General features: G+C 49.8%; 2 protein-coding genes across 4 annotated transcripts in view; one reads left to right on the forward strand and one right to left on the reverse strand.

Moving 5' to 3' along the window:
- Positions 1-320: 320 nt before the first annotated feature.
- Positions 321-18,712, reverse strand: cbx1b (chromobox homolog 1b (HP1 beta homolog Drosophila)). Of its 3 annotated transcripts, XM_085966144.1 has the most exons (6): positions 18,625-18,712; positions 12,272-12,347; positions 10,274-10,448; positions 5,404-5,578; positions 4,275-4,369; positions 321-3,219 (listed from the first exon to the last, which is right to left on the reverse strand). In XM_085966144.1, the coding sequence occupies exons 3-6, from the start codon at positions 10,411-10,413 to the stop codon at positions 3,078-3,080; spliced, it is 552 nt and encodes a 183-aa protein (XP_085822270.1). In that variant the 5' UTR covers positions 10,414-10,448; positions 12,272-12,347; positions 18,625-18,712; the 3' UTR covers positions 321-3,077. The 3 variants fall into 3 exon arrangements, with proteins under 3 accessions (XP_085822270.1, XP_085822269.1, XP_085822268.1); XM_085966143.1 differs by lacking the exon at positions 12,272-12,347 and having other exon boundaries at positions 4,275-4,366; positions 18,625-18,708; XM_085966142.1 differs by lacking the exon at positions 12,272-12,347 and having other exon boundaries at positions 18,625-18,708.
- The window catches only part of LOC147100990 (sorting nexin-11-like), a 129,302-nt gene continuing 123,709 nt past the window's right edge, over positions 18,708-24,300 (forward strand). Inside the window, exon 1 of the mRNA XM_085966141.1 lies at positions 18,708-18,811. The gene's annotated coding sequence lies outside the window, so the exon portion shown is untranslated. The remainder of the gene's footprint in view (positions 18,812-24,300) is intronic.

Below are 24,300 nucleotides of genomic sequence, written 5' to 3' on the forward strand. Positions count from 1 at the left end.
GGTGAAATAGGGCACTCTTTAATTAAAGCAATTTAACAAAAGCAAAATCCTGGAAACACTCAGGTCAGGGAGAGAAATAGTTAACGTTTCAAGGCGATGACCTCATTAAAAGAACTTTTGATGAAAGGACATCGACCTGAAACATTAACTCTGTTTCCCAGTTATCTCTCCACAGATGCTAAAATGATTTAATCCCCCACACGCAACCCTGTGTTCTTTTTTCACACGCGGACTGTCCCACTTACCACATCTGAAGCAAGTGATCACAGATTTAACACTTGTCCAGTTACTAAAAGGATAAAATGACATTCAGACAGTGCTAGTGTTTTTCCTGTTTTATTACACAATATTTGCACCCTGTTAACTAACACACAGGGTGCAGTGTTGCAAGAGCAGTTATCACAATACTTAATAGGAATTCTACAAAAACAGATCCTTTAAAACCAGCTAAAATCAGTTCTCCCCTCTAAAAGACAACACTTGATGATTAAATGTGAGTCGGACAGAAGAGCTGCAATGTATGAAAACTAGGAAAGTGGCACTAATATTTTAGTTTCCATGCTTTTTTTCCCCCCCTTTCACAAATACTTCAGAGACAAACATACCCACCCCCCCCCCCCCAACCCAATCCTGTTTAAAAAGAGTACTAATGAAAACATAATTAGTCTTACTCCAGTAATACAAGAACACTTTGTCAAATCAATACTTTGCTGCATTAGGACAGTGTTGGATTTCTGAAGTTACAGCTGGGTGGGAGGGGCCAGCATGGAAATAGCAGCCACATCCTTTTCCCAGGCCTACAGCACGTGGATTATAATTAGACGAGAGACACTCGCGCGCTCTCTCTCTCTCTCCTCTTTTTCCCCCCACCAGGGGTAAAAAAACATAAAACCTACTCGCACCCTCCTCCTGCACGGCTAGTATTCAAAGCAGAATTACAATCCTATAGGGGAATTAAAAAGACAGCCTTGAATTTTTTTTGGTTTGATTGACTTTGCTACTGAATGGGGTGGGGCTATTTTTGGCAGAATAAATCCCCCTATCCCCCTGACTGCAACATCCCCAAGGTCAGTACCGCAGGAGAGGGAGCATATGATGGAGAGAAAGTAGTTGTAAACCATTGACCTAGTGCTGCACTCCGGTATCCCGTACCACACAACTTAACACCCACCCCCCTCCCAAAAAGACAGGTTTAACAGATAAAGTACAGGTTAGGAAGTTTCACGAACTAGAAGCAACTGAGTCGACAATGAAAGGGTATCCAGGGACCGAATGAGCTGGAGGAATTCCTGTCTCTTAAGGAGGCCGTCAACATTCCCAGAGTGAGCGTTACTCCTCCTGGTACCTACTCTAGTGCTCCTCCCTCTGCCGTGGTTAACCTCTGGCCACATGGTGCCATGCTCTGCGCAACTATCTGGAAAGAGGGATGGAATTATTAGAGCACAAGAATGTACAGCCTCAAAAGTCACTGGTCTATAGCTGGCGAGACTGAGAGGAGGGGGAATGTGGTGCTGTCGTCACATCTCACAACCTGCACCAACATAACCCACTTGTGTTCTTCTTTATTTGTTCCTGGGATGTGGGCGTCATCGGCAAGGCCAGCATTTATTGCCCATCCCTAATTGCCCTTGAGGTGGTGGTGGTGGTGAGCCGCCGCCTTGAACTGCTGTTCTTTGTAGCGGTTTTTTTACAACTGAGTGGCTTGCTCGGCCATTTCAGAGGGCAGTTAAGAGTCAACCACATTGCTGTGGGTCTGGAGTCACATATAGGCCCGGGTAAGGACAGCAGGTTTCCTTCCCTAAGATGGGTTTTTACAACAATCCGATAGTTTCATGGTCACCATTACTGTGTGTGTGTGTGTGATATGAGCAGAAAATGCTGGAAAGGCACAGTGGAACAGATGGGGTTAATGCTTCAGGTGTAAGCACTACCTGACCCCCAAAAAAAACAGCCCACACCCAAAGACACCCACTCGCCCCCCCAACGCCGCACACTGCTGCATCTTTCTGCGGTTCTGTCTGCGTCCCTCACAAAGTCAGGGTCAGCAGGCAGGCTCAGAGACTCGGTCACTGGGCAGTGAAAGCTCATTTGTTGCAAGAACGAGCAGGTATAAATAAAACTAAACGCCGGGTATGCCGCAAGAACAGCGAGCGTCTCTGGTGCGAAGACTCTGGAGCAATAGATTTCAAAGGCCGTCAGCAACCTCAAGTATTAGACCCTTTAAGAACGCCTGTCCTACTACCTCGGACTTATCGTTTCATTTTAAAGCAGCCTGCGCTGGCCCAACAAAAGGAGAGTGTGTGTTTCACTATAACTCAAACACCACCTAAAAACAAAGACAAAACTCCAGGGGAAAGAGGCAGTGAACATCACCGCACCTCCAATGGGTTGGTTTAAAATATCATGCAGCTGCCTTGTTCTCAAGTGTTCCTCAGATTGGTGCTACTGTGTGAAGCGGGGAGGGGAAAATGAGGCTCCCACTGGCAGGATATTCGTGGGCAGGAGCCAATGAATTCCCCCCAACCCCACCCCACCAAGGGGCTCCTGCAACAATCAGACAGCCACTTTGGGGTTTATAAAGCAGTTTCCCCACCTCACAAGACGCTAGTCGGATGAATTCTACCCAAGCTGCCCTTTAGATCTAGAACATGCGAAGGAAAAGGGCGCGGCGAGGGAGGGTGAAGAATCTCAACCAAAACCACCGTACGTCATATTAAAAGAGGCTACTACTTAACTGGTACATCAGCTCCTACAGACTCCTTTCCCCTTCAAGGGCTCAAACCCTATGCTACAAGCCAAGGTAACTAGTCTACAATTCACTGGCTTCTACAATCAGTTGTCATCCGAGAACTGAAGGGAAAAATAAAATTCAAAAAATCATGCTGCATTTAAAAAACACAACCCGCCCCGTCCCTCCCAATCGGAGACAATGATATGGGTCTGAAAGGAGTTGAGAAAAGGTGCACCCGGAGAACTATACATCTGTACAACTGAAAACCACTTTCTGAAAAAAGTCGGGATTATTTTCTGTTCTTGTAAAGTATGAAACGGGAGGTGCGCGAGCCCCTCTCCCTCCGTTACTTTTCCTCCTTCTTTTCTTCCTCTTCAGATGGGTACGAATGCCAAGTCAGGCGCTCCTCATAGAACGAGATAACCACCTGAGGACACTTGACGTTTGCTTCTTTTGCCGGGACCAAGTCAGCCTCATCAGAGTTCCTCCTGGACAGAAAAAGAAAACAAAAAGTTTGTTGTTGGGAACAAATTTTAATCCGACCCAGTCTGATTTCTGAAGTTACGTAACAGACCCAGCAAAATTCGGCAAAACTTACGTCAACTCCGCACGTTTAGACATGTTCTTTTTGGTGAATGTTGTGCGCTCCAGGGTCAGGAGCCAGTGCGGGGTCTAGAACACTCCCCATTGCCCTTGTTAAATACTCCCAGTGAGAGATTGGGCCCATACTCTCTGGAGTTTAGAAGAATGAGAGGAAACATATAAGATACTGAGGGGGATTGACAGGGTAGATGCTGAGAGGTTGTTTCCCCTGGCTGGAGTCTAGAACCAGGGGTCATAGTCTCAGGATAAGGAGTCAGCCATTTAGGAGAGATGAGGAGGAATTTCTTCAGAGGGTGGTGAATCTTTGGAATTCTCTGCCCCAGAGGGCTGTGGATGCTCAGTCGTTGAGTATATTCAAGACAGAGATAGATAGATTTTTGGACTCTAGGGAAATCAAGGGATGTGGGGCTCGGGCAGGAAAGTGGAGATGAGATAGAAGATCAGCCATGATCTTATTGAATGGCGGAGCAGGCTCGAGGGGCCGTGTGGCCAACTCCTGCTCCTATTTCTTATGTTCTTACGTCAAAGCGCAGCATGGCCCAGCTGATGAAGGGTTAATCGCCCCTCATCTTCCACAGTGACTTCAACACTTCATTTCCCCAAAGGAAAACATTTTCAGGGTTATGGGGAAAGAGCCGGGGGGAGTGGGGCTAATTGGAGAGTTCTTTCAAAGAGCCGGCACAGACACAATGGGCCGAACAGCCTCCTTCTGTGCTGTGAGATTCTATTCTATGGTTTCCCTCTCTCACCCCGCCCCCCCCTACAGCCACCCATTGGCCCTTGGGTTGCTAATTTAGTGCGGGTTAGGGGCAGTTTTGTGGCCCCCACCTTACTCCCGTCCACACTATATATCAAGCTCGCTCAGCCTCTCCCCACAGCGACTTCATTCAGTGAGAGGTCAAAAACCCGTCAGAAATTAATCTTAAAAGCTGGAACTCACCACTTCATGAGGAACATGAGTTCTCCACTCGAGTCTGTCGCCCCAATAATACGCTCTGGCTCCAGTCCTCTGGCAAAACCCCGCGGCTTCTCCTGCTGCAAGAGAAACACATTAGCGCTCGAGCAGTAGGGGGTGGGTGGGGAGACCGGGGAGGGGGAGACCGGGGCTGCGGGGGCCGGGGTGTCTGACCTGGAAGATTCTATCACTGTATCGACCCGAGAAATCCACACCCTGCGAGCCAAGTTTGCCCAGTACAGGAGGCTGTAGGGGCGGGGGCACCCTAGCTCGCAGGGTTATTTGGAGAATCCCAGACCTCAGTCTAACCCTCTAGGTCCCATTAAATGTCCTAGGCTGACGGGGCCAATCAACGGCAGTCTGGATATCGGCAAGAGAGGGAAATCATAGAATAGAATCATACAGCACAGGAGGTTGTTCGGCCCATCGTGCCTGTGCTGGCTCTTTGAAAGAGCTCTCCAATTAGCCCTGCTCTTTCCCCATAGCCCTGCAAATGTTATCCCCTGGGGAAATGAAGTGTTGCAGCCACTGTGGAAGATGAGAGAGGGGAGATTAATGTGCCGGTGGATTGAATCTTCCATTACTGAGCACCTTGACTGCAGACAAACCCTACTTACCCCCCTCCAGTTACGCGCTGGCTTCTCGCCGAGAGACTGTAGTTTAAGTAGCTGTTCTGTGCAATTTGCCTTTATTCGCTCAATACAAGATCAGACTTTCCACCGGGCAATTCCAATTCCTGCACATTTGTGGGACAGATGTCTGGGGGCAAGGGACCGGGATGGAGGAGAGAATGGGCTCACGATTCTGTCCCCGTGTGATACAGTCACAGAGAACCAGTGAGAGAACGAGCAGATAGAGACCCCAGTCACAGAGAAACAGTGAGGGAATTGGCAGATACAGACTAACTCTCATCACCAGGATAATTCTAGAAAACCTTACTCAGAGATCACAGCAAAGGAGGAGGCCATTTATTGCATTGCAACAAGAAAGGTTTGGAAAATTTTCCTAGGCTTTTACTCTTTAAAAAACATTGTGCATTCTCCGTTCAAGGCTTGGGTCTGTGCAGGAGATGGAAGAGCAGGAAATGGTGAATGTAAGAAGCACATTCACTGACCTCCTCTCTCTTCTTCTTGTTTTTATTTTCCTCGGTTTCAGTATCAGACTCCGCTTTCCGTTTGGGCCCCTCTGTTTTATCTACGCCATCGTGTGCTATTTTCTGGGACTGTAAGAACTCTGCGATGAGATCGGGGCAGTCAAGGTTCTCCTCGGGCTCCCAGGTGTTGTCGTCACTGGAAAATAATTCAGTTTACAGATTGCAGGACAGCACGGCCTGAAACACTGCTTTATAAACACTGCCCCGTATTAGAATAGTGGCATCACCCAGAAAAACTCAGCTCCCTTCCCTCAGGAATCTGAAGCAGGGACAACATGGATATAACTGGAGCAGGGTTAGAGGGCAGGGGGGTAACTGGAGCAGGGTTAGAGGGCAGGGGGGGTAACTGGAGCAGGGTTAGAGGGCAGGGGGGTAACGAGCAGGGTTAGAGGGCAGGGGGGTAACGAGCAGGGTTAGAGGGCAGGGGGGTAACTGGAGCAGGGTTAGAGGGCGGGGGGTAACTGGAGCAGGGTTAGAGGGCAGGGGGGTAACTGGAGCAGGGTTAGAGGGCAGGGGGGTAACGAGCAGGGTTAGAGGGCAGGGGGGTAACGAGCAGGGTTAGAGGGCAGGGGGGTAACTGGAGCAGGGTTAGAGGGCAGGGGGTAACTGGAGCAGGGTTAGAGGGCGGGGGGTAACGAGCAGGGTTAGAGGGCGGGGGGTAACGAGCAGGGTTAGAGGGCAGGGGAGGGGGTAACTGGAGCTGGGTTAGAGGGCAGGGGAGGGGGTAACTGGAGCTGGGTTAGAGGGCAGGGGGGTAACTGGAGCAGGGTTAGAGGGCAGGGGAGTAACTGGAGCAGGGTTAGAGGGCGGGGGGTAACTGGAGCAGGGTTAGAGGGCAGGGGGTAACTGGAGCAGGTTTAGAGGGCGGGGGGTAACGAGCAGGGTTAGAGGGCAGGGGGTAACGAGCACGGTTAGAGGGCAGGGGGGTAACGAGCAGGGTTAGAGGGCAGGGGAGGGGTAACGATCAGGGTTAGAGGGCAGGGGAGGGGTAACGAGCAGGGTTAGAGGGCAGGGGGTAACTGGAGCATGGTTAGAGGGCAGGGGAGGGGTAACTGGAGCAGGGTTAGAGGGAGGGGAGGGGTAACTGGAGCAGGGTTAGAGGACGGGGTAACGAGCAGGGTTAGAGGGCAGGGGGGTAACTGGAGCAGGGTTAGAGGGCAGGGGGGTAACGAGCAGGGTTAGAGGGCAGGGGGGGTAACTGGAGCAGGGTTGGAGGGCGGGGGGTAACTGGAGCAGGGTTAGAGGGCAGGGGGGTAACTGGAGCAGGGTTAGAGGGCGGGGGGTAACGAGCAGGGTTAGAGGGCAGGGGGTAACTGGAGCAGGGTTAGAGGGCGGGGGGTAACGAGCAGGGTTAGAGGGCAGGGGAGGGGGTAACGAGCTGGGTTAGAGGGCAGGGGAGGGGGTAACTGGAGCTGGGTTAGAGGGCAGGGGGGTAACTGGAGCAGGGTTAGAGGGCAGGGGGGTAACTGGAGCAGGGTTAGAGGGCAGGGGGGTAACTGGAGCAGGGTTAGAGGGCAGGGGGGTAACTGGAGCAGGGTTAGAGGGCAGGGGGTAACTGGAGCAGGGTTAGAGGGCGGGGGGTAACTGGAGCAGGGTTAGAGGGCAGGGGGTAACGAGCAGGGTTAGAGGGCGGGGGGTAACTGGAGCAGGGTTAGAGGGCAGGGGGTAACGAGCACGGTTAGAGGGCAGGGGGGTAACGAGCAGGGTTAGAGGGCAGGGGAGGGGTAACGAGCAGGGTTAGAGGGCAGGGGGTAACTGGAGCAGGGTTAGAGGGCAGGGGAGGGGTAACTGGAGCAGGGTTAGAGGGAGGGGAGGGGTAACGAGCAGGGTTAGAGGACGGGGGTAACGAGCAGGGTTAGAGGGCAGGGGGGTAACTGGAGCAAGGTTAGAGGGCAGGGGGTAACTGGAGCAGGGTTAGAGGGCAGGGAGGTAACGAGCAGGGTTAGAGGGCAGGGGGGTAACTGGAGCAGGGTTAGAGGGCAGGGGGGTAACTGGAGCAGGGTTAGAGGGCAGGGAGGTAACGAGCAGGGTTAGAGGGCAGGGGGGGTAACTGGAGCAGGGTTAGAGGGCAGGGGGGTAACTGGAGCAGGGTTAGAGGGCGGGGGGTAACTGGAGCAGGGTTAGAGGGCGGGGGGTAACTGGAGCAGGGTTAGAGGGCGGGGGGTAACTGGACCAGGGTTAGAGGGCAGGGGGTAACGAGCAGGGTTAGAGGGCAGGGGGTAACGAGCAGGGTTAGAGGGCAGGGGGGTAACTGGAGCAGGGTTAGAGGGCAGGGGAGGGGTAACGAGCAGGGTTAGAGGGCAGGGGGTAACTGGAGCAGGGTTAGAGGGCAGGGGAGGGGTAACGAGCAGGGGGTAACTGGAGCAGGGTTAGAGGGCAGGGGAGGGGTAACGAGCAGGGTTAGAGGGCAGGGGGTAACTGGAGCAGGGTTAGAGGGCAGGGGAGGGGTAACTGGAGCAGGGTTAGAGGGAGGGGAGGGGTAACTGGAGCAGGGTTAGAGGGAGGGGAGGGGTAACTGGAGCAGGGTTAGAGGGCAGGGGGTAAATTTCATACGGTGCCATGAATCCACATTGGAACTTTATTACATTTTGCATCTAGCTTTCCCCAGCACAGCACGGAGCTTGCAATCAAATGCATACTTTCTACACACAGTAGTGAAGAATCCCATAACACAAGCCAGGCTGTGGACACTGCAACATCCTTCATTGTAAGTGATGCAGCCCAAACACAGCAGATGTTGAACAGACTCCATAGACCTACTTTAGCATGATTCACTGTTACCCACATGGATTTAGCCTCCTCTCCCCCAACAGCCAGGCACTGACTAGGGAAATCACAGAGCAAACCAGTGACCCAACGGCTCAATGTCTGTACCTCGCAAACAGCTCCCAGTCAGGCTACAGATTCTCTCAAAATCCCAATTTTTGACCCTTCTTCCCCTAAAAACTTTCACAGAATAACCGAACGAAAGTGACTCGGATTTAATCAGATTGCAGTGTTGCCGACAGTGGAATGGATGGGTGATTATTCACTCGAGTGACGTCAGTGTTCCAACAGTTCAACACATTTGATAGTTTAGCTAGAAATAGCAACAGAGGAATCTCTCTCTGTCCCCCTCCTCACCCAGTGACCCAGGATGGGAAATGTCGTGTGGGTCTCGAGTAAGGACAGGACCTGGCTTGGCCACGATGCTCCCCATGATGGAACAGCCTTCTGATGCTCACTGCTCTCATAGGAACAGTAGGCGGCCATTCAGCCCCTTAAGCCTGTTCCGCCATTCAACGAGATCATGGCTGATCTATATCTCAACTCCATTTACCCGTCTTGGCTCCATATCCTTTTATACCCTTGTCCAGCAAAAATCTATCGATCTCAGATTTAAAATTATTAATTGAGCCCCGGCACCTACTGCTTTTTGTGGGAGAGAGTCCCACACTTAGACTACCCTTTGTGTGAAGAAGTGTTTCCTAACTTCTCTCCTGAATGGCCTGGCTCTGATTTTAAGGTTATCTCCCTTTGTCCTAGACCACCCCCCCCCCACCAGCAGAAAAAGTTTCTCTCTATCTACCCTGTCGATTCCTTTTACAAATCGTAAAAACCTCAAATCAAAATCACCCCTTCACCTTCTGTATTCCAGGGAGTACATACATGGAAGTTACAACACGGAAACAGGCCATTCGGCCCAACCAGTCCGTGCTGGTATTTACTCTGTACGCGAACAAATAGTTCTAGTCACATTTACTCACCCTGTTCCCATACCTTTTCCTACATCCACCTATTCAATCTAATCTTGAATGTTGACATAATTTCTGCCTCAACAGCTAACCCTGAAAGTGAACTCCACAGCCTCTGAACTCTCCCGTCACCAAAAACAACAGCAGCTTGTATTTATATAGCGCCTTTAACGTAGTAAAATGTCCCAAGGCGCTTCACAGGAGTGTTATAAGACAAAACAATTTGACACTAAGCCACATAAGGAGAAATTAGGGCAAGTGACCGAAAGCTTGGTCAAAGAGGTAGGTTTTAAGGAGCGTCTTAAAGAAGGAAAGAGAGGCAGAGAGGTTTACGCAGGGAATTCCAGAGCTTAGGGCCCAGGCAACAGAAGGTATGGCCACCAAAGGTGGAGCAATTATAATCAGGGGATGCTCAAGAGGGCAGAATTAGAGGAGCGCAGATATCTCTGGGGGTTGTGGGGCTGGAGGAGATTACAGAGATAGGGAGGGGGGCGAGGCCATGGAGGGATTTGAAAACAAGGATGAGAATTTTGAAATCGAGGCGCTGCTTAACCGGGGGCCAATGTAGGTCAGCGAGCACAGGGGTGATGGATGAACGGGACTTGGTGCGAGTTAGGACACGGGCAGCCGAGTTTTGGATCACCTCAAGTTAACGTAGGGTGGAATGTGGGAGGCCAACCAGGAGTGCCTTGAAATAGTCAAGTCTAGAGGTAACAAAGGCATGGATGAGTTCTAAATCTTACATTTAATCTTGTATCTACGGCCCCTTGTTCTTGACCCCTCAACTGCTGGGCAACATTCCCTATAAGCTGTGCAGCTGTTTGCTGCTCCCGCACAGCCTGGAACCGGCTCTTTCCAATGTCAATTCTTGCGCATGTACGAAACTGTGAATGGGCCACGCAGCCAAAAAAAAGAGGGGGAAACATTGCTACTGGGGTGTCGTTTGTGAAATCTCTCCTCATAATCTCACCCGTGGAGCCCTGGTAACATTCTGGTGAATCTGCGCTGCGCTGCTTCCAAGGCCAATATGAAGAACGGTCGCTTAGTCAGGCCAGGGATTGCGAACAAAACCAGAGCAGGGTTTGTTAAATACTCACTCTGAGAATCCTTTCCATTTGAGCAGATATTCCACTTTCCCCTTCACTATACGCCTGTCCAGTACTTTTTCCACCACATACTCTTCCTCCTCCTCCTCTAGAACCTCCTCCACTTTCTTCTTGTTTTGCTTTTTCCCCATCGTGTCCAGTCTTAAATTGAGAAGCGAGGCTGAGGCTGTTAAAAAAAAAAGTTAACGACATTTAGAATTTGGACAAGCAACGAAGAGGGGATAACGGATGTGACGATTTAAAAATTCTCATCCTGGTTTTCAAATCCCTCCATGGCCTCGCCCCCTCCCTATCTCTGTAACCTCCTCCAGCCCTACAACCCTCTGAGATCTCTGCGCTCCTCCAATTCTGGCCTCTTGCGCATCTCCAATTTCCTTCGCTCCACCATTGGCAGCCGTGTCTTCAGCTGCCTGGGCCCCGAGCTCTGTAATTCCTTCCCTAAACTTCTCTCTCTTCCTTTAAGATGCTCCTTAAAACCTCCCTCTTTGACCAAGCTTTTGGTCGCTTGTCCTAATATCTCCTTCCGTGGCTCAGTTTCAACTATTGTTTTGAAAAATCACTGTGAAGCGCCTTGGGACGTTTTACTATATTAATTAAAGGCGCTATATAAATGCAAGTTGTCATTGTACACATGCAATAGCATGCGGGAGATTGGAGGGTTAAAGGAACATTGTCAGGGCAGTACAGAAGGAGCTTTACTCCACATCTGACTTGTGCTGCACTTGATGACAGTGCAATTTAAAACAACTATTCTTCTAGAAATGCTTCACCCACTCTTTAGAGCCTGAATTCCCAAACGATGGAATCCCGACATGCTCCAGCCCTCCTAGAGAAGAGTCCTAGCATCAGTTCTCGGGGAACGAGAGGAACCGAGCACATGCAACAGCCCAGTCTGCAACAGCCCAGTCTGCACAAATCGAACCAGAGGAATAAGGTGGGTCCCTTGCATCCAGAGTCATAGGAACAGGAGGCCATTCAGCCCCTCGAGTCTGCTCCGCCATTCAATTAGATCATGGCGGATCTCTACCTCAATTCTATTTACCCGCCTTAGTTCCATATCCCTTCATACCCTTACCCAACAAAAATCGATCCATCTCAGACTTGAAAGCTCCAATTGTCCTCCAGCATCCACAGCCTTCTGGGAGAAGCGAGTTCCAGAGTTCCACTACGCTTTGTGTGAAAAAATGCTTCCTGATTTCGCGCCTGAACGGCCTAGCTCTAATTTTAAGGTTATGTCTCCTCGTTCTTGATTCTCCCAGAGGAAACAGTTTCTCCGTATCTACCCTATCAAATATTAACATTTGAAACACCTCAATCAGATCACCTCTCAATCGTCTAAACTCAAGGGAATACAAGCCAAGTTTATGCAACCTGTCCTCATAATTTAACCCTTTAAGCCCCAGTATCAGATGCTGAGAGGATGTTTCCCCTGGCTGGCGATTGTAGAACCAGGGGTCACCGTCTCAGGATAAGAGGTCGGCCTTTTAATATGGAGATGAGGAGGAATTTCTTCACTCAGAGGGTTGTGAATCTTTGGAATTCTCTGCCCCAGAGGACTGTGGATGCTCAGTCGTTGAGAATATTCAAGGCTAAGATCGATAGATTTTTGGACTCCAGAGGAATCAAGGGATATGGGGATGGCGGGGAGAAGTGGAGTTGAGGTTGAAGGTCAGCATGATCTTTTTGAATGGTGGAGCAGGCTCGAGGGGCCGTCAGGCCTACTCCTGCTCCTAATTCTTATGTTCTTATCAGCTGCACCCTCTCCAAGGCCAATCTATCCTTCCTGAGATGCGGGGCCCAGAACTGAACCCAGTGACTCCAGATGGGGGCTGACCAAGGCTCTGTACAACTCAAGCATCACTTCCTGCCCCTTCAAATAAAGGCTAACATTCCATTAGCCGTTCCGATTGCTTGTTATACCTGGTTACCGGCTTATAATGATTGGTGTACTCGGACCCCCAAATTTCTTTGCTCCTCTACAGTTCTCACCATTTAGAAAATGTCGACTTCCTCCTGCTCATTCTCCCCCTCAGCTGTCCCTGAGGGTCGCTTCGAACTGCACAATCTGTTGTAAATAGTTTGACATTTAAAATTGTTGTTCTGGTTATCGTAGGTTATAAAAAGTTATTTGGCACGTTTTGCTGTTTCAAAATTGTTTTAATACTGCGGAACAAACTTACATTTAAAGTGTGGTTACAGGAATTATTTTTTCCCCAGACTATTTATAAAACTATGCACTACTTTACAATTGACTGCCTGAACACAGCGTCACTACCGCTGGCCTCGAGCTCCTCGGCCACTTTCCACGTTGCACCGTGTTCCTGCCCATCAGCGGTGCTGTATGGAGATGGTGAGCACCTTGCTTTGTGTCTGCCGCTTTAAGACACTTCAGTTTTCAGTAGTTGTTGAGTTATTCTGATGAGAGGTTACTGGGTTTTTTTCTCAACTCCGATTACACTTGACGTGGTTTGCTGACCGCTCGGTGTTGCACTGAATAAAAGTTCAATTGTTTGTTTAAATCTTTAGCCGTCTTTTGTGTTTGTATCACCACAGGAATCATTCCACGGAGAAACTGTTCCAGACGTTCTGATCCACCGCCACCTCGCTGGTGGGACTTTGGGGTGGGGGGGGGGGGTGACGAGTCATCATTTGTCCACATACCTTTGTCCACATACCTAATAATCAGAAGGTCGTGGGTTCAAGTCCCACTCCAGAGACTTGAGCTCATAATCCAGACTGACACTCCAGTGCAGTGCTGAGGGAAGGCTGCACTGTCAGAGGTGCCGTCTTTCGGATAAGACGTTAAACCGAGGCCCCCCTGCTCTCTCTCAGGTGGACGTAAAAGATCCCATGGCACTATTCAAAGAGGAGCAAGGGAGAGTTCTCCCCGGTGTCCCGGCCAATGTTTATCCCTCAAACAACATCACTAAAACGGATTATCTGGTCATTATCACATTGCTGTTTGTGGGAGCTTGCTGTGTGCAAATTGTCTGCTGCGTTTCCTACATTACAACAGTGACTACACTTCAAAACAAGGTACTTTATTGGCTGTGGTGTACTTTAGGACATCCCAAGGTCATGAAAGGCAATATATAAATGCAAGTGTTGTATCAAACTGCTTAAGGGCAAGTAGGGATGGGCAATAAATGCCAGCTCTGCCAGCGATCCCTACACCCCAAGAATGAATTAAAAAACAATTCAATACCAGGCTCCATTTTCAAATGTCAGAGAGAAGAGAAAATTTAAACCTCGCTCTTCCTCCCTCCCACAGCAATCATCCGAGCTCAGAGGTGCCCAGTAAACCTGTGGCTAATGGACCCGAGAGGAAGGCTGGATCCCAGCACCAATATTCACCACTATAGAGGAAGCTCATGTGTGAACACGTGTGTCTAAGATTCCAGGAGAGTAAGGGAGCTGGCCAACAGGTGACAGGTTATCGGTGGGAGTAGCAATAAATAGAACATTCATTTTAGATAGCGCCTTTCACAGCCTCGGGGTGTCTAAGAGCACTTTACAGGTAATTAAATACTTAAGACGTGTAATCGCTGTTGCAATATAGGAAATAAAATCTGAATGCAAGAATATATTTTATCTATTTTAATAATTTATTGCTGAATGTGGCAGGATATCGGATCAAGCCCACCACATAAAACGAGTCTGAAACCCCTGATGTAGAGAAATTGCAATAGCAGACAACACTGAACAGTGAAAGCAAGCATCTAAAGAACCACCAGAATATGCTGAATATTTCAGCCAAGGAGCTGAAATTACTCTCAACCATTACCGATCCGGAGGTTTCAGCGCCATCTCGCATTAAAAAGAACTTTTTAAATGAGACGCGACATTAAAAAGAGGTTTCGATAGAGTAAATAGGGAAAAAACTATTCCCTCTGGCGAGTGGGTTAATAACTCGAGGTCACAGATTCAAAATCATCGGAAAAAGGTCTAGGGGAAGGATGAGAAAAAATGTTTTCACTCAGTTGTGGGGATCGGGAACGCTCGACCTGTAAAAGTGGCGGAAGCGGATTCCATCAATAATTTTAAAACAGAGTTGGACGGGTTCTTGAGGATGAGGAACTGACAGGGTCACGGAGAAAGAGCGGGGCTGTGGGACTGAGCACGACGGCTCCTTCAGAGCCAGCACAGGCCCGACGGGCCGAATGGCCTCCTCCTGTGCTGGGAGTTTCTATGAATCTATAAAACTCTCACTCTCTCCTAATCGGAGCCAGCAACAAATTTCATGCTCAGTCTTTTCTTGTAAAATCCTTCCAACAGCGAAGGGCGAGTTTCTCGCTGCGGAACATGAACATTCACACAAGCGTCGCTGGGTTCCAGCGCCGGCAGTCAACGGTCTGATTACCAAATCGCCTGGCTAGAACTATCCTTTCAAAACTGGTCTAAGACGGTCAGTTTAGCCCGAGACAGATGTTTCTTTAAAAAAAAGGAATTGGTAAAAAAAAAAGTAGCGTCAGTGCGGACACGGAGATGCTGACTGAGGCAGTGAGACGCTCCAGCAGCCATGGAGATACAAGAGGAAAGCCGGTGCGCTGAGCGTTCGTGTCCCAGGAAAGATTGCCCCCACATCCCAACGTGCTGCCGTGTCAAACCTGCAATAGAGCTCAGCCCCAGGCTAGCTCAGGATTTTACAGCCCGTATCCCAAAACACAGACATTTTGGGAATATAAACACAAGGACTCAATTCTGTGGAGCATTTACATTGCATCACAGATTCACAGAACACTCATTTAAAGTGTAACAAAAAATGCTTAACTGTGCACAGCTTGCAGCTGCTGTGATGTGAGAGCAGGTCTGGAGTCAATCCTCCCACCCCGAGGTGGGCCCTGCGGACTTCAGTACCGTTTCACAAGTAAAGAAAGTTCTCATAAATGGCGGTGGGATTTTAAGATGAAGCTACTTGAGTGAAGTTGACCAGATTCCCCCCCTCAGCCCACCTGCAGACTCCTATTGGCACACACCAGTGGATTTACTAAATCTTTGTTACAACTGCTTTTATACAGACACCATTATAACTTGTCTGGGAGGCCAGGGTCCATGAGCAAATATTTAAACGACTAAATCTGTCTCCCTTATCCCAGCTAGAGTGTGGAACCAGGTGGTAACATAACCTTTGGAAACCAGCTCACAGACCTGGTCTCCCAGTATCTGAATTAAAACAGCACCAGTAGACGGGCAGCTTTACTTCAACCTCCGAGACCCACAGCTCTTCAGCTAGATTCCTCACTAATAAAATCCCACGCTGGCCTGGTCTTTTTATTTAAATTTCTGCGCATGCGCGGTTTTCCCATTATAAAGCCATCAAGCGGCCTGCATGGGACCGCAAGACTTCTGTGCGGCCGTGCAGCTTAACAGGAACATTGGTCACGGGAGGCTTTGATTAAGATGTCAGTGGGTGGCACTCTCGCCTCAGAATCAGGAGGTTATGGATTCAAATTCCATCATCTAGGCTGACACTTTAATGCAGTACTGAGGGAGTGCTGCACTGTCGGAGGTGCCGTCTTTTGGATGAGACGTTAAACCAAGGCCCCGTCTGCCCTCTCAAGTGGACGGACGTAAGAGATCCCACAGCAACTTGGAAGAGCAGGGGAGTTCTCCCCGATGTCCTGGCCAATACTTATCCCTCAAACAACATCACTAAAAACAGATCATCTGGTCATTATCACATTGCTGTTTGTGGGATCTTGCTGTGCACAATTTGGCTGCCGCGTTTCCTACATTACAACAGTGACCACACTTCAAAAATACTTCATTGGCCGTGAAGTGCTTTGGGACGCCCTGAGGCTGTGAAAGCCGCTGTATATTTTGACACCAGTTGCAGAGAACCTGTTACCAAACCTCTACCAATGAGCTGGGCGACGACAGTGCGCCCTGGGGAGAAGCTCTCTTCCCTTGCATGCGCTGCTTTGTGGGCCAGAAGGATGTGCATTAAAAACCCACGATTCCCAGCGCAGTAAATGATTGAATGAATGCCGCTGACCGATTGCTGGGGGGGGGGGTGGGGGAGTCACCCCAGCAAACAGCAATGGGACAATGACCAGATAAATCTGCTTTAATGACAAAACCAGAAAATGCTGGAAACACTCAGCAGGTTAACCTTTCATCGACCTGAAACTTGAACTCGGTTTCTCTCTTCACAGGTGCTGCCTGCGATGCTGCCGAGTCTGTCCAGTATTTTCTGTTTTTATTTCAGATTTCCAACATCTGGAGTATTTCGCTTTTGTATCTGTTTTAGATGTTGGCTGAGGGATCAATATTGGCCCCAGGACACCGGGGAGAACTCCCCTGCTCTTCTTCGAAATAGCGCCATAGGATCGTTTACATCCACCTGACGGGGGCTTCGCTTTAACGTCTCATCCGAAAGACAGCACCACTGACAGTGCTGCACTCCCTCAGTACTGCACTGGGTGTGTCAGCGTAGAGTTTTGTGCTTAGGTCTCTGGAGTGGGACTTCAGCCCACAACCTTCTGACTGAGGTGACAGTGCTACCCACTGAGCCACAGCTGACACCGTAGAGCAGGGTTTAGTGAACTGGATTTTCTCATTAACAAGTCCCTGTTAACCTGTAGGTGGTGTTTGCAACTTAAAAAAAAAAGTCAATGTTTAAAGTGCTTTTAAAAAAGCAACCGATGGTAATAATGCATATTAAACCGTCTTTCAATCCCATGCTTATTTTGTCTTTTTTTAAAAAATATAAAATTGTGTTATGCAAAATCTCTAAATAAACAAAAGGCTTCTTCACAACCCGCCAGGGGGAGCGAGTTTAAAAAAAATTAATTCAGGGGATGTGGATGTCGCCCATCCCTAATTGCCTTCAAGAAGGTGGCAGTGAGCCGCCTTCTTGAGTACAACGGAGTGGCTTGCTGGGCCATTTCAAAGGGGCAGTTAAAAGTCAACCACATTGGGTGGGTCTGGAGTCACATATAGGCCAGACCGGGCAAGGGCAGCAGATTTCCTTCCCTAAAGGACATTAGTGAACCCGATGGGTTTTTACGACAATCCAGTAATTTCATGGTCACCATCACTGATATTAAGTGTCAGCTGTGGCTCAGTGGGCAGCACTCTCACCTCTGACTCAGTAGGTTGGGGGGTTCAAGTCCCACTCCAGGGACTTGAGCACAAAAATCTAGGCTAACACTGCAGTGTGGTACTGAGGGAGTGCTGCACTGTCGGAGGTGCCGTCTTTCGGATGAGATGCTAAACCGAGGCCCCGTCTGCCCTCTGGAGGTGGGCGTGAACGATCATGACATTATCACATTGCTGTTTGTGAGAACTTGCTGTGCACAAATTGGCTGCCATGTTGCCAACATTACAATAGTGACTGCACTTTGGAAAAAAAAAGTACATCACTGGCTGCAAGGCCACTTTGGGAAGTCCGGTGGTCGTGAAAGGTGCTTTCTTCGTTAGCATTTTTATTCCAGCTTTTTATTTTAATTAACCGAATTGAAATTCAACCAAGCTGCCAATGGTGGGGGTTGAACTCGTGTCTCTGAGTTCAGGAGGTGCAGGGCTCCCCGACAGTGCGCAGGCGCGGGAGAAAACCAAGATGGCGGCGGCCCCGCCGAGTATGTTGGGTATTGTAGTTCCCGCCGCTGGAGCTCGGCACCCATGATGCCCCGCGGGCCCGGTTCACCCCCCCCACACCCAAAAAAACCGCCAAAAATCCCCCCAAAACCCCGATTTCAGTCAGATTCAGCTTCCAAAGCCGCCACCGGGGCCGGAACTTTAAAAAGTTCAGAATCTGCAGAACATTTTTTGCGGCTGAAGCGTCCCGCGCATGCGCAGCGGCGCGCCACAATCGGCTGTTTAAAAAAAAATGAAAAAAACCCGCCTCGTCAAATAAAAAAAAATGCAAGGGGGGGGGTGGTTAAAATGCATGGAAAACTCTTTTGCATAAAGTGTGTCAACGCCGAGCATTCGGTGCATTCTTTGCATTGAAGAAAACGCGCACGCGCGGCAATCAAAGCGCGTCCCGAGAAGAAAAAAAGATAAAAAACACACGACGTTTTTAAAACAAAATGATAAAGATAAAATGTGAGCGGCTGTAATTGCGGCTGGGCGAAGCAAGAAAAGCAGGAGGGGGGGGGGGAAATCGAGCGTTTGCAGCGGCGGCTCGGTGCGGCCTAGGCGGCGGCGGCAGCAAAGCCCCGACCGCACAATGAAGCCCCGAGGCCGCCTCCGGGCCACCGCGTCCCCCTCACCCGCTCTCCTTTCCTTCATCCCCCCCTCCACAAAGAACTAAAACAAGGCAGAATCCCCCCCCGCCGCAGAACAGAGAGAAAAGAAAAAGAATTGACAATCACAGAATTGGGAAATGATTGCTTTACCCATGTTGCCGCTGAAGATGGTGGCCGCCGCCGCCGGAGAGTCGGAACCAAGCTGTGGGGAATGGGCGAGTACCCGGACTCCTCCCCGGAAGGAGCGGCAGAACCGGACCAGAAGGCGGCGGGGGGAACGTTTACAACCGCTGCACACCGGAAGTGGAGGCTGAGTGAGCGAGCGATTTGTCCCGAGGTAAAAAATAACAGAATTCGAGGCGATTTTAACGGACTCGCCGCCGCAAATTAAAAAAAAACTCGGCTAATAATTAACCGCCGCACCTCAGCTCCGGCTTTAACTGAGGATTTTGCTGCCGCCTTTGCTTTATTTTTTAAAACCTCATCATTTATACAGAAATTGATGGCCCCGTTTAAATGGAATGACTGTCTGAAAAGTAAGACGAGTTTATACAACCTCACGATGTTCCAAAGCGCCTCACACGCAATTACGTACTTTCCGACAGTGCGGCGCTCCCTCAGCACTGCCCCTCCGACAGTGCGGCGCTCCCTCAGCACTGCCCCTCCGACAGTGCGGCGCTCCCTCAGCACTGCCCCTCCGACAGTGCGGCGCTCCCTCAGCACTGGCCCTCCGACAGTGCGGCGCTCCCTCAGCACTGCTCCGCCGACAGTGCGGCGCTCCCTCAGCACTGCCCCTCCGACAGTGCGGCGCTCCCTCAGCACTGCCCCTCCGACAGTGCGGCGCTCCCTCAGCACTGCCCCTCCGACAGTGCGGCGCTCCCTCAGCACTGCCCCTCCGACAGTGCGGCGCTCCCTCAGCACTGCCCCTCCGACAGTGCGGAGCTCCCTCAGCACTGGCCCTCCGACAGTGCGGCGCTCCCTCAGCACTGGCCCTCCGACAGTGCGGCGCTCCCTCAGCACTGGCCCTCCGACAGTGCGGCGCTCCCTCAGCACTGCTCCGCCGACAGTGCGGCGCTCCCTCAGTACTGCTCCTCCGACAGTGTGGCGCTCCCTCAGTACTGCACTGGAGTGTCATCCTAGATTTGTGGGCTCAGAGTCGAGAGTGCTGCCCACTGAGCCAAGACTGACACAGGGTTCTGCTGATTTTTGGGCTGTCGATTAGGATGAGTAAATCATCACTTAAAGCAGTGACTATTCCAATGCTCTCCTGGCCACCCTACCACCTTCCACCCTCCATAACCATCCGCTCATCTAAAACTCCTGCTGCCCCTGCTCCAACTCGCACCAAGCCCCGTTTACCCATCACCCTGTGCTCGCTGACCTACATTGGCTCCCAGTCCAACAATGCCTCGATTTTAAAATTCACATTCTTTTTTTCAAATCCCACCATGGCCTCGCCCCTCCCTATCTCTGTAACCTCCTCCAGCCCTGCAACCCTCTGAGATCTCTGTAGTCCTCCAATTCTGGCCTTTTGAGCATCCCTGATTTTAATTGCTCAACCATTGGTGGCCGTGCCTTCAGCTGCCTGGGCCCCAAGCTCTGGAATTCCCTCCTTAAACCTCTCTGCCTCTCTCTCTCCTTTTAAGGCGCTCCTGAAAACCTACCTCCACCTGTCCTAATATCTCTTAATGTGGCTTGGTGTCAAATATTGTCTGATAATCACTCCTGTGAAGTGCCTTGGGTCATTTTGCTATCTTAAAGGTGCAATATAAATGCAAGTTGTTGTTGTAAGTGCCCCCTTTTTAAAGGGGCACAATCTATAAGTTTCTAAGTTATAATAAAACTAACATTAAAAACTTAGCAAATTATAATTTTGTTTCCTGTCTACACTATGCCCTCCGGTGCCCACCGGTCGCAGAAAGCCTCAAGCGTACCAGCAGACACTCTGTGCTCCTGCTCCAGGGACACCCGGGCGTGGAACGTGGCCGTGGAAGAGAGGCAAGGCAGCCGGGGTGAACAGCCCCCACCGGCTGTGCCCAGCCTGGACCCTCCTTGGCCAGGGTCCAGGAGCAGACCCCACAAGGAGGTCCTCTGACATGCCCGCACCCGCTCCCATCAGCACCTGCTGGCCAAAGCTCAGGAGCGTGGGGACTGAAGTACAGCCAGAAATTGAGGGGCTAGCCCTTCAAATAGTGGAAGAGGGGGCATGCAACCTCTCACGCTCTGTATAAACATGGACTCAGCAGATTGTGTGGTCCGGTCAGCTCCAGGGAATGGGCCTTTTCAAATAAAACCCATAAGGAGACACTGGATTCTTCTTCTTAGGCAGTCCCTCGGAACCGAGGATGACTTGCTTCCACATTAAAAATGAGTTCGCAGGTGACTGATGAGTCCAATGCGGGACCTACAGTCTCTGTCACAGGTGGGGCAGACGGTGGGTGGGTGGGATGCTTGGGTTGACGTGCGCTCCTTGCGCTGCCTGCGCTTGGCTTCCGCTTGCTCCCGGCGAAAGATTGCCCCAGTGTCATTAAACAGAACAAGAAAAACCGAACAGAAGTGCCCCCTTTTTACAGGGGCACAACGAATAGAAATCGTAAAAGAAGGAAACTTATAAAATTAAATAATAATATTGCCGCCACCCGTCTCCAATATGCTCTGCGGTGCCCAGCGGTGGCGTAAAGTCTCGAGCGTTACAGCGGATACTGCGTGCTCCTCCGGGGAATGGGATTCTATGCTCCCTTGACAATTGTTAATAGAGTTGTTAATCAGAGGGAGTCAATCCAATTAAAGTGGGGTCTCAGACTAGGAATTTGTGATCAATTTTTTATAAATTTTTAATTGTTTAACAATGGCACTGGTGGAGCCCTCCTCATGGCTTTGCTCAAGATGAGCCCCTATCGCACCCGATGGGCACTGCCACAGATTCATTGCATCGTGGATCTGACCTGGCAAGTGGCAGGTGTGTAACCTGCAAATGGTTTCACTTTTAGCTGAGTCAGCTGTACTCTTTATGAATGGCAACCCTCCTGAAAAGAGAGTGCTTGATGATTGGTGACATCTGGCGTAAACCGATGTCATCCTCACTTGCCAACCTAAAATAGATCTCGCTTTGAGCTGGAGAATCCGCTGTTTTATAACACCAAGGGTGTCACTGCCGTTAAATGCATAATGTATTATCAGGACCGCTGATTTACAGTGACTGAATACGTCAAATTCTGCTCTGTCAAATCAACAAAGTGTGACAGAAAAAGTGTTACAGGATGAAAAGAAAGAACTTGCGTTAATATAGTGCCTTTCGTATCATTAGGATGCCCCAAATGCTTTACAGCCAATGAAGTACTTTTGAAGTGTAGTCACTGTTGTAATGTAGGAAATGCGGCAGCCAATTGCGCACAGCAAGCTCCCACAAACAGCAATGTGATAATGAGCAGATAATCTGTTTGAGTGATGTTAGTTGAGGGATAAATATTGTCCAGGCACTGGGGAGAACTCTCCTGCTCTTCTTCGAAATAGTGTAATTGAATTATTTATGTCCACCTGAGAGAGCAGGCGGGGCATCGGTTTAATGTCTCATCTGAAAGACGGCACCTCCGACAGTGCGGCGCTCCCTCAGCACTGCACTGAAGTGTCAGCCTAGATGAGTGGGACTGGAATCCACAACCTTGCGATTCAAACATATTTAAGCTTTATGCACTTTACCCTTCCAACTCTGCCCTCCTGTGCATCCCACAATCCCCCTCACTCCCTATTCCACCATGGGTGGCAGAGCTATCGGCCGCCTTCGTTGTACTTTCTGGAACTCCCTCCCAAAACCTTTCTATCTTCTCTGCCTTTAAACACCTCCTCAAAACCTACCGATTCGGCCATGCCTGTGATCACCTTTCCTAACTCCACCAATTATGCTCAGTGTCTGCTTTCTATTCCTTGAGATGTCTTCCTACATTGAAGTTGCTATCTAAATGCTAGTTCAATTAATAATATTAAATCTGAGATTGATAGATTTTTTGCTAGCCAAGGGTATTAAGGGATATGAAGGCAAGGTGGGTAAATGGAGTTAGGATACGGATCAGCCATGATCTCATTGAATGGCGGAACATGGTTGAGGGGCTGAATGGCCTCCTCTGTTCCGAAATACCAGTTTGTTCTTTCACGTACACTCCTGATTGCCGAAAAGAAAAAGTACTTGTGTTTATACAGCGCCTTCACATCCTCGGGTGCTCCACAGCCAATGCATTCGTTTTGAAGTGCAGTCACTGTTTTTATCAGGAGTGTGGCAGCTGGTTTGTTCATAGCTGGATCCCATGAACAGCAGTGAGATGATTCTGTTTTGGTGATGTTGGTTGAGGGAGGAAAGTTTGGCTAGGACACCCAAGGAACGTCATTGTCGTCTTTGGAAAAAGTTTCCATGGTTCTTTTACATCCACCTGAACAGGCAAACAGGCCCTTTGTTTTAACATCTCATCCAAATGATTTCATCTTCACCTTTGCAGCACTCTCTTAGTCCTGCTGCACTGTACTGTCAGAATGGAGTCCTGGAGTGGGGCTTGAACCAAAGTGATGGGTGTTAGTGCTGGCAAGTGTCAGCATCAATCACTCCCAGTATAGGTGTAGGAGAGATTAGATACAGAATAAAGCTATATGCTGTCTCAACTACGGGATTAACCTCAGTCCTGAGAGCAGCACCCTTCCTGCACCAGTGTTACATTTTCTACTGCCCAAACATGTCATCCTGTGGTCTCTCTGAGTGAGATGCCAATTAGTATCTCATTGAAACATAAAATTCTTAGAGGGCTTGGCAGGGTAGATGCTGAGAGGCTGTTTCCCCTGGCTGGCGAATCTAGAACCAGGGGTCATAGTCTCAGGATAAGGGGCCGACCATTTAGGACTGCGATGAGAAATTTCTTCACTCGGAGGGTGGTGAATCTTTGGAATTCTCTCCCCAGAGGGCTGTGGGTGCTCAGTCGTTGAGTGTATTCAAGGCTGAGATTGATAGATTTTTGGACACGAAGGGCTATGGGGATCGGGCGGGAAAGTGGCGTTGAGGTCGAAGACAGCCATGATCGTATTGAATGGCGGAGCAGGCTCGAGGGGCCGAATGGCCTACTCCTGCTCCTATTTCTTATGTTCTTATTAGCACCAAATTAGAAGCCAGTTTTGCACTGTTTACTGGTCACTGGGTTGAGATTGACCATTTGATTCTTAAGCCAGCCAATAGAGGAGATTTTATTTGAACTCAAGTCCCAGAGGTGAAAGGTGAAAGGCTAAGCTTGACCGTTCAATCCCCACCGCTGATTAAAAAAAAATGTCCCCCCTCGTGAAAGATTTCACTCTTTGCTGGGGCACAGTTCCCTAGACTCCAGTCACTTTCTGCTCCCCTGTCCAAGTGGCCATTACTCATGAGAGAGCCATGACAGTACACGTCAACAGGCTATTCGACTATGTGGGGGGGGGGGGGGCATCACAGCTGAACCAAGTTCCACAGATGCGTACCTTGCAGCAGAGGCCTCTGGGATAGCCGTCGGGAACTGTGGATGAGTTTTTCTTTTACTTAGCCCTAGGGGGTGCTGCACTCCCACTGCTGCCCCTCCCGAGATCAGCTAACCCCGGACAGACTGGGCGTCGAACCTGGGGCTTTGGTAATCTTGTCGTGTCAGCGGGCTAAACCAGCCTCCTGGTGCTATCAGTGCGACGCCTCCTTCTCTCTGATTTCTACCAATGATGTAATGGGGATGGGCTGCTGTAATTGGCAGTATAATTGTAAACATGGAATTCTGCCAACTCTTATCCTGAGAACTGTGACCCTCCCTTAGACTATACTTCCTCCAA

Source organism: Somniosus microcephalus, chromosome 24 (genome assembly GCF_052327205.1).
Source record: "Somniosus microcephalus isolate GS21.2 chromosome 24, FLI_Smic_1.0, whole genome shotgun sequence".
In the NCBI taxonomy this organism is placed as follows: domain Eukaryota; kingdom Metazoa; phylum Chordata; class Chondrichthyes; order Squaliformes; family Somniosidae; genus Somniosus; species Somniosus microcephalus.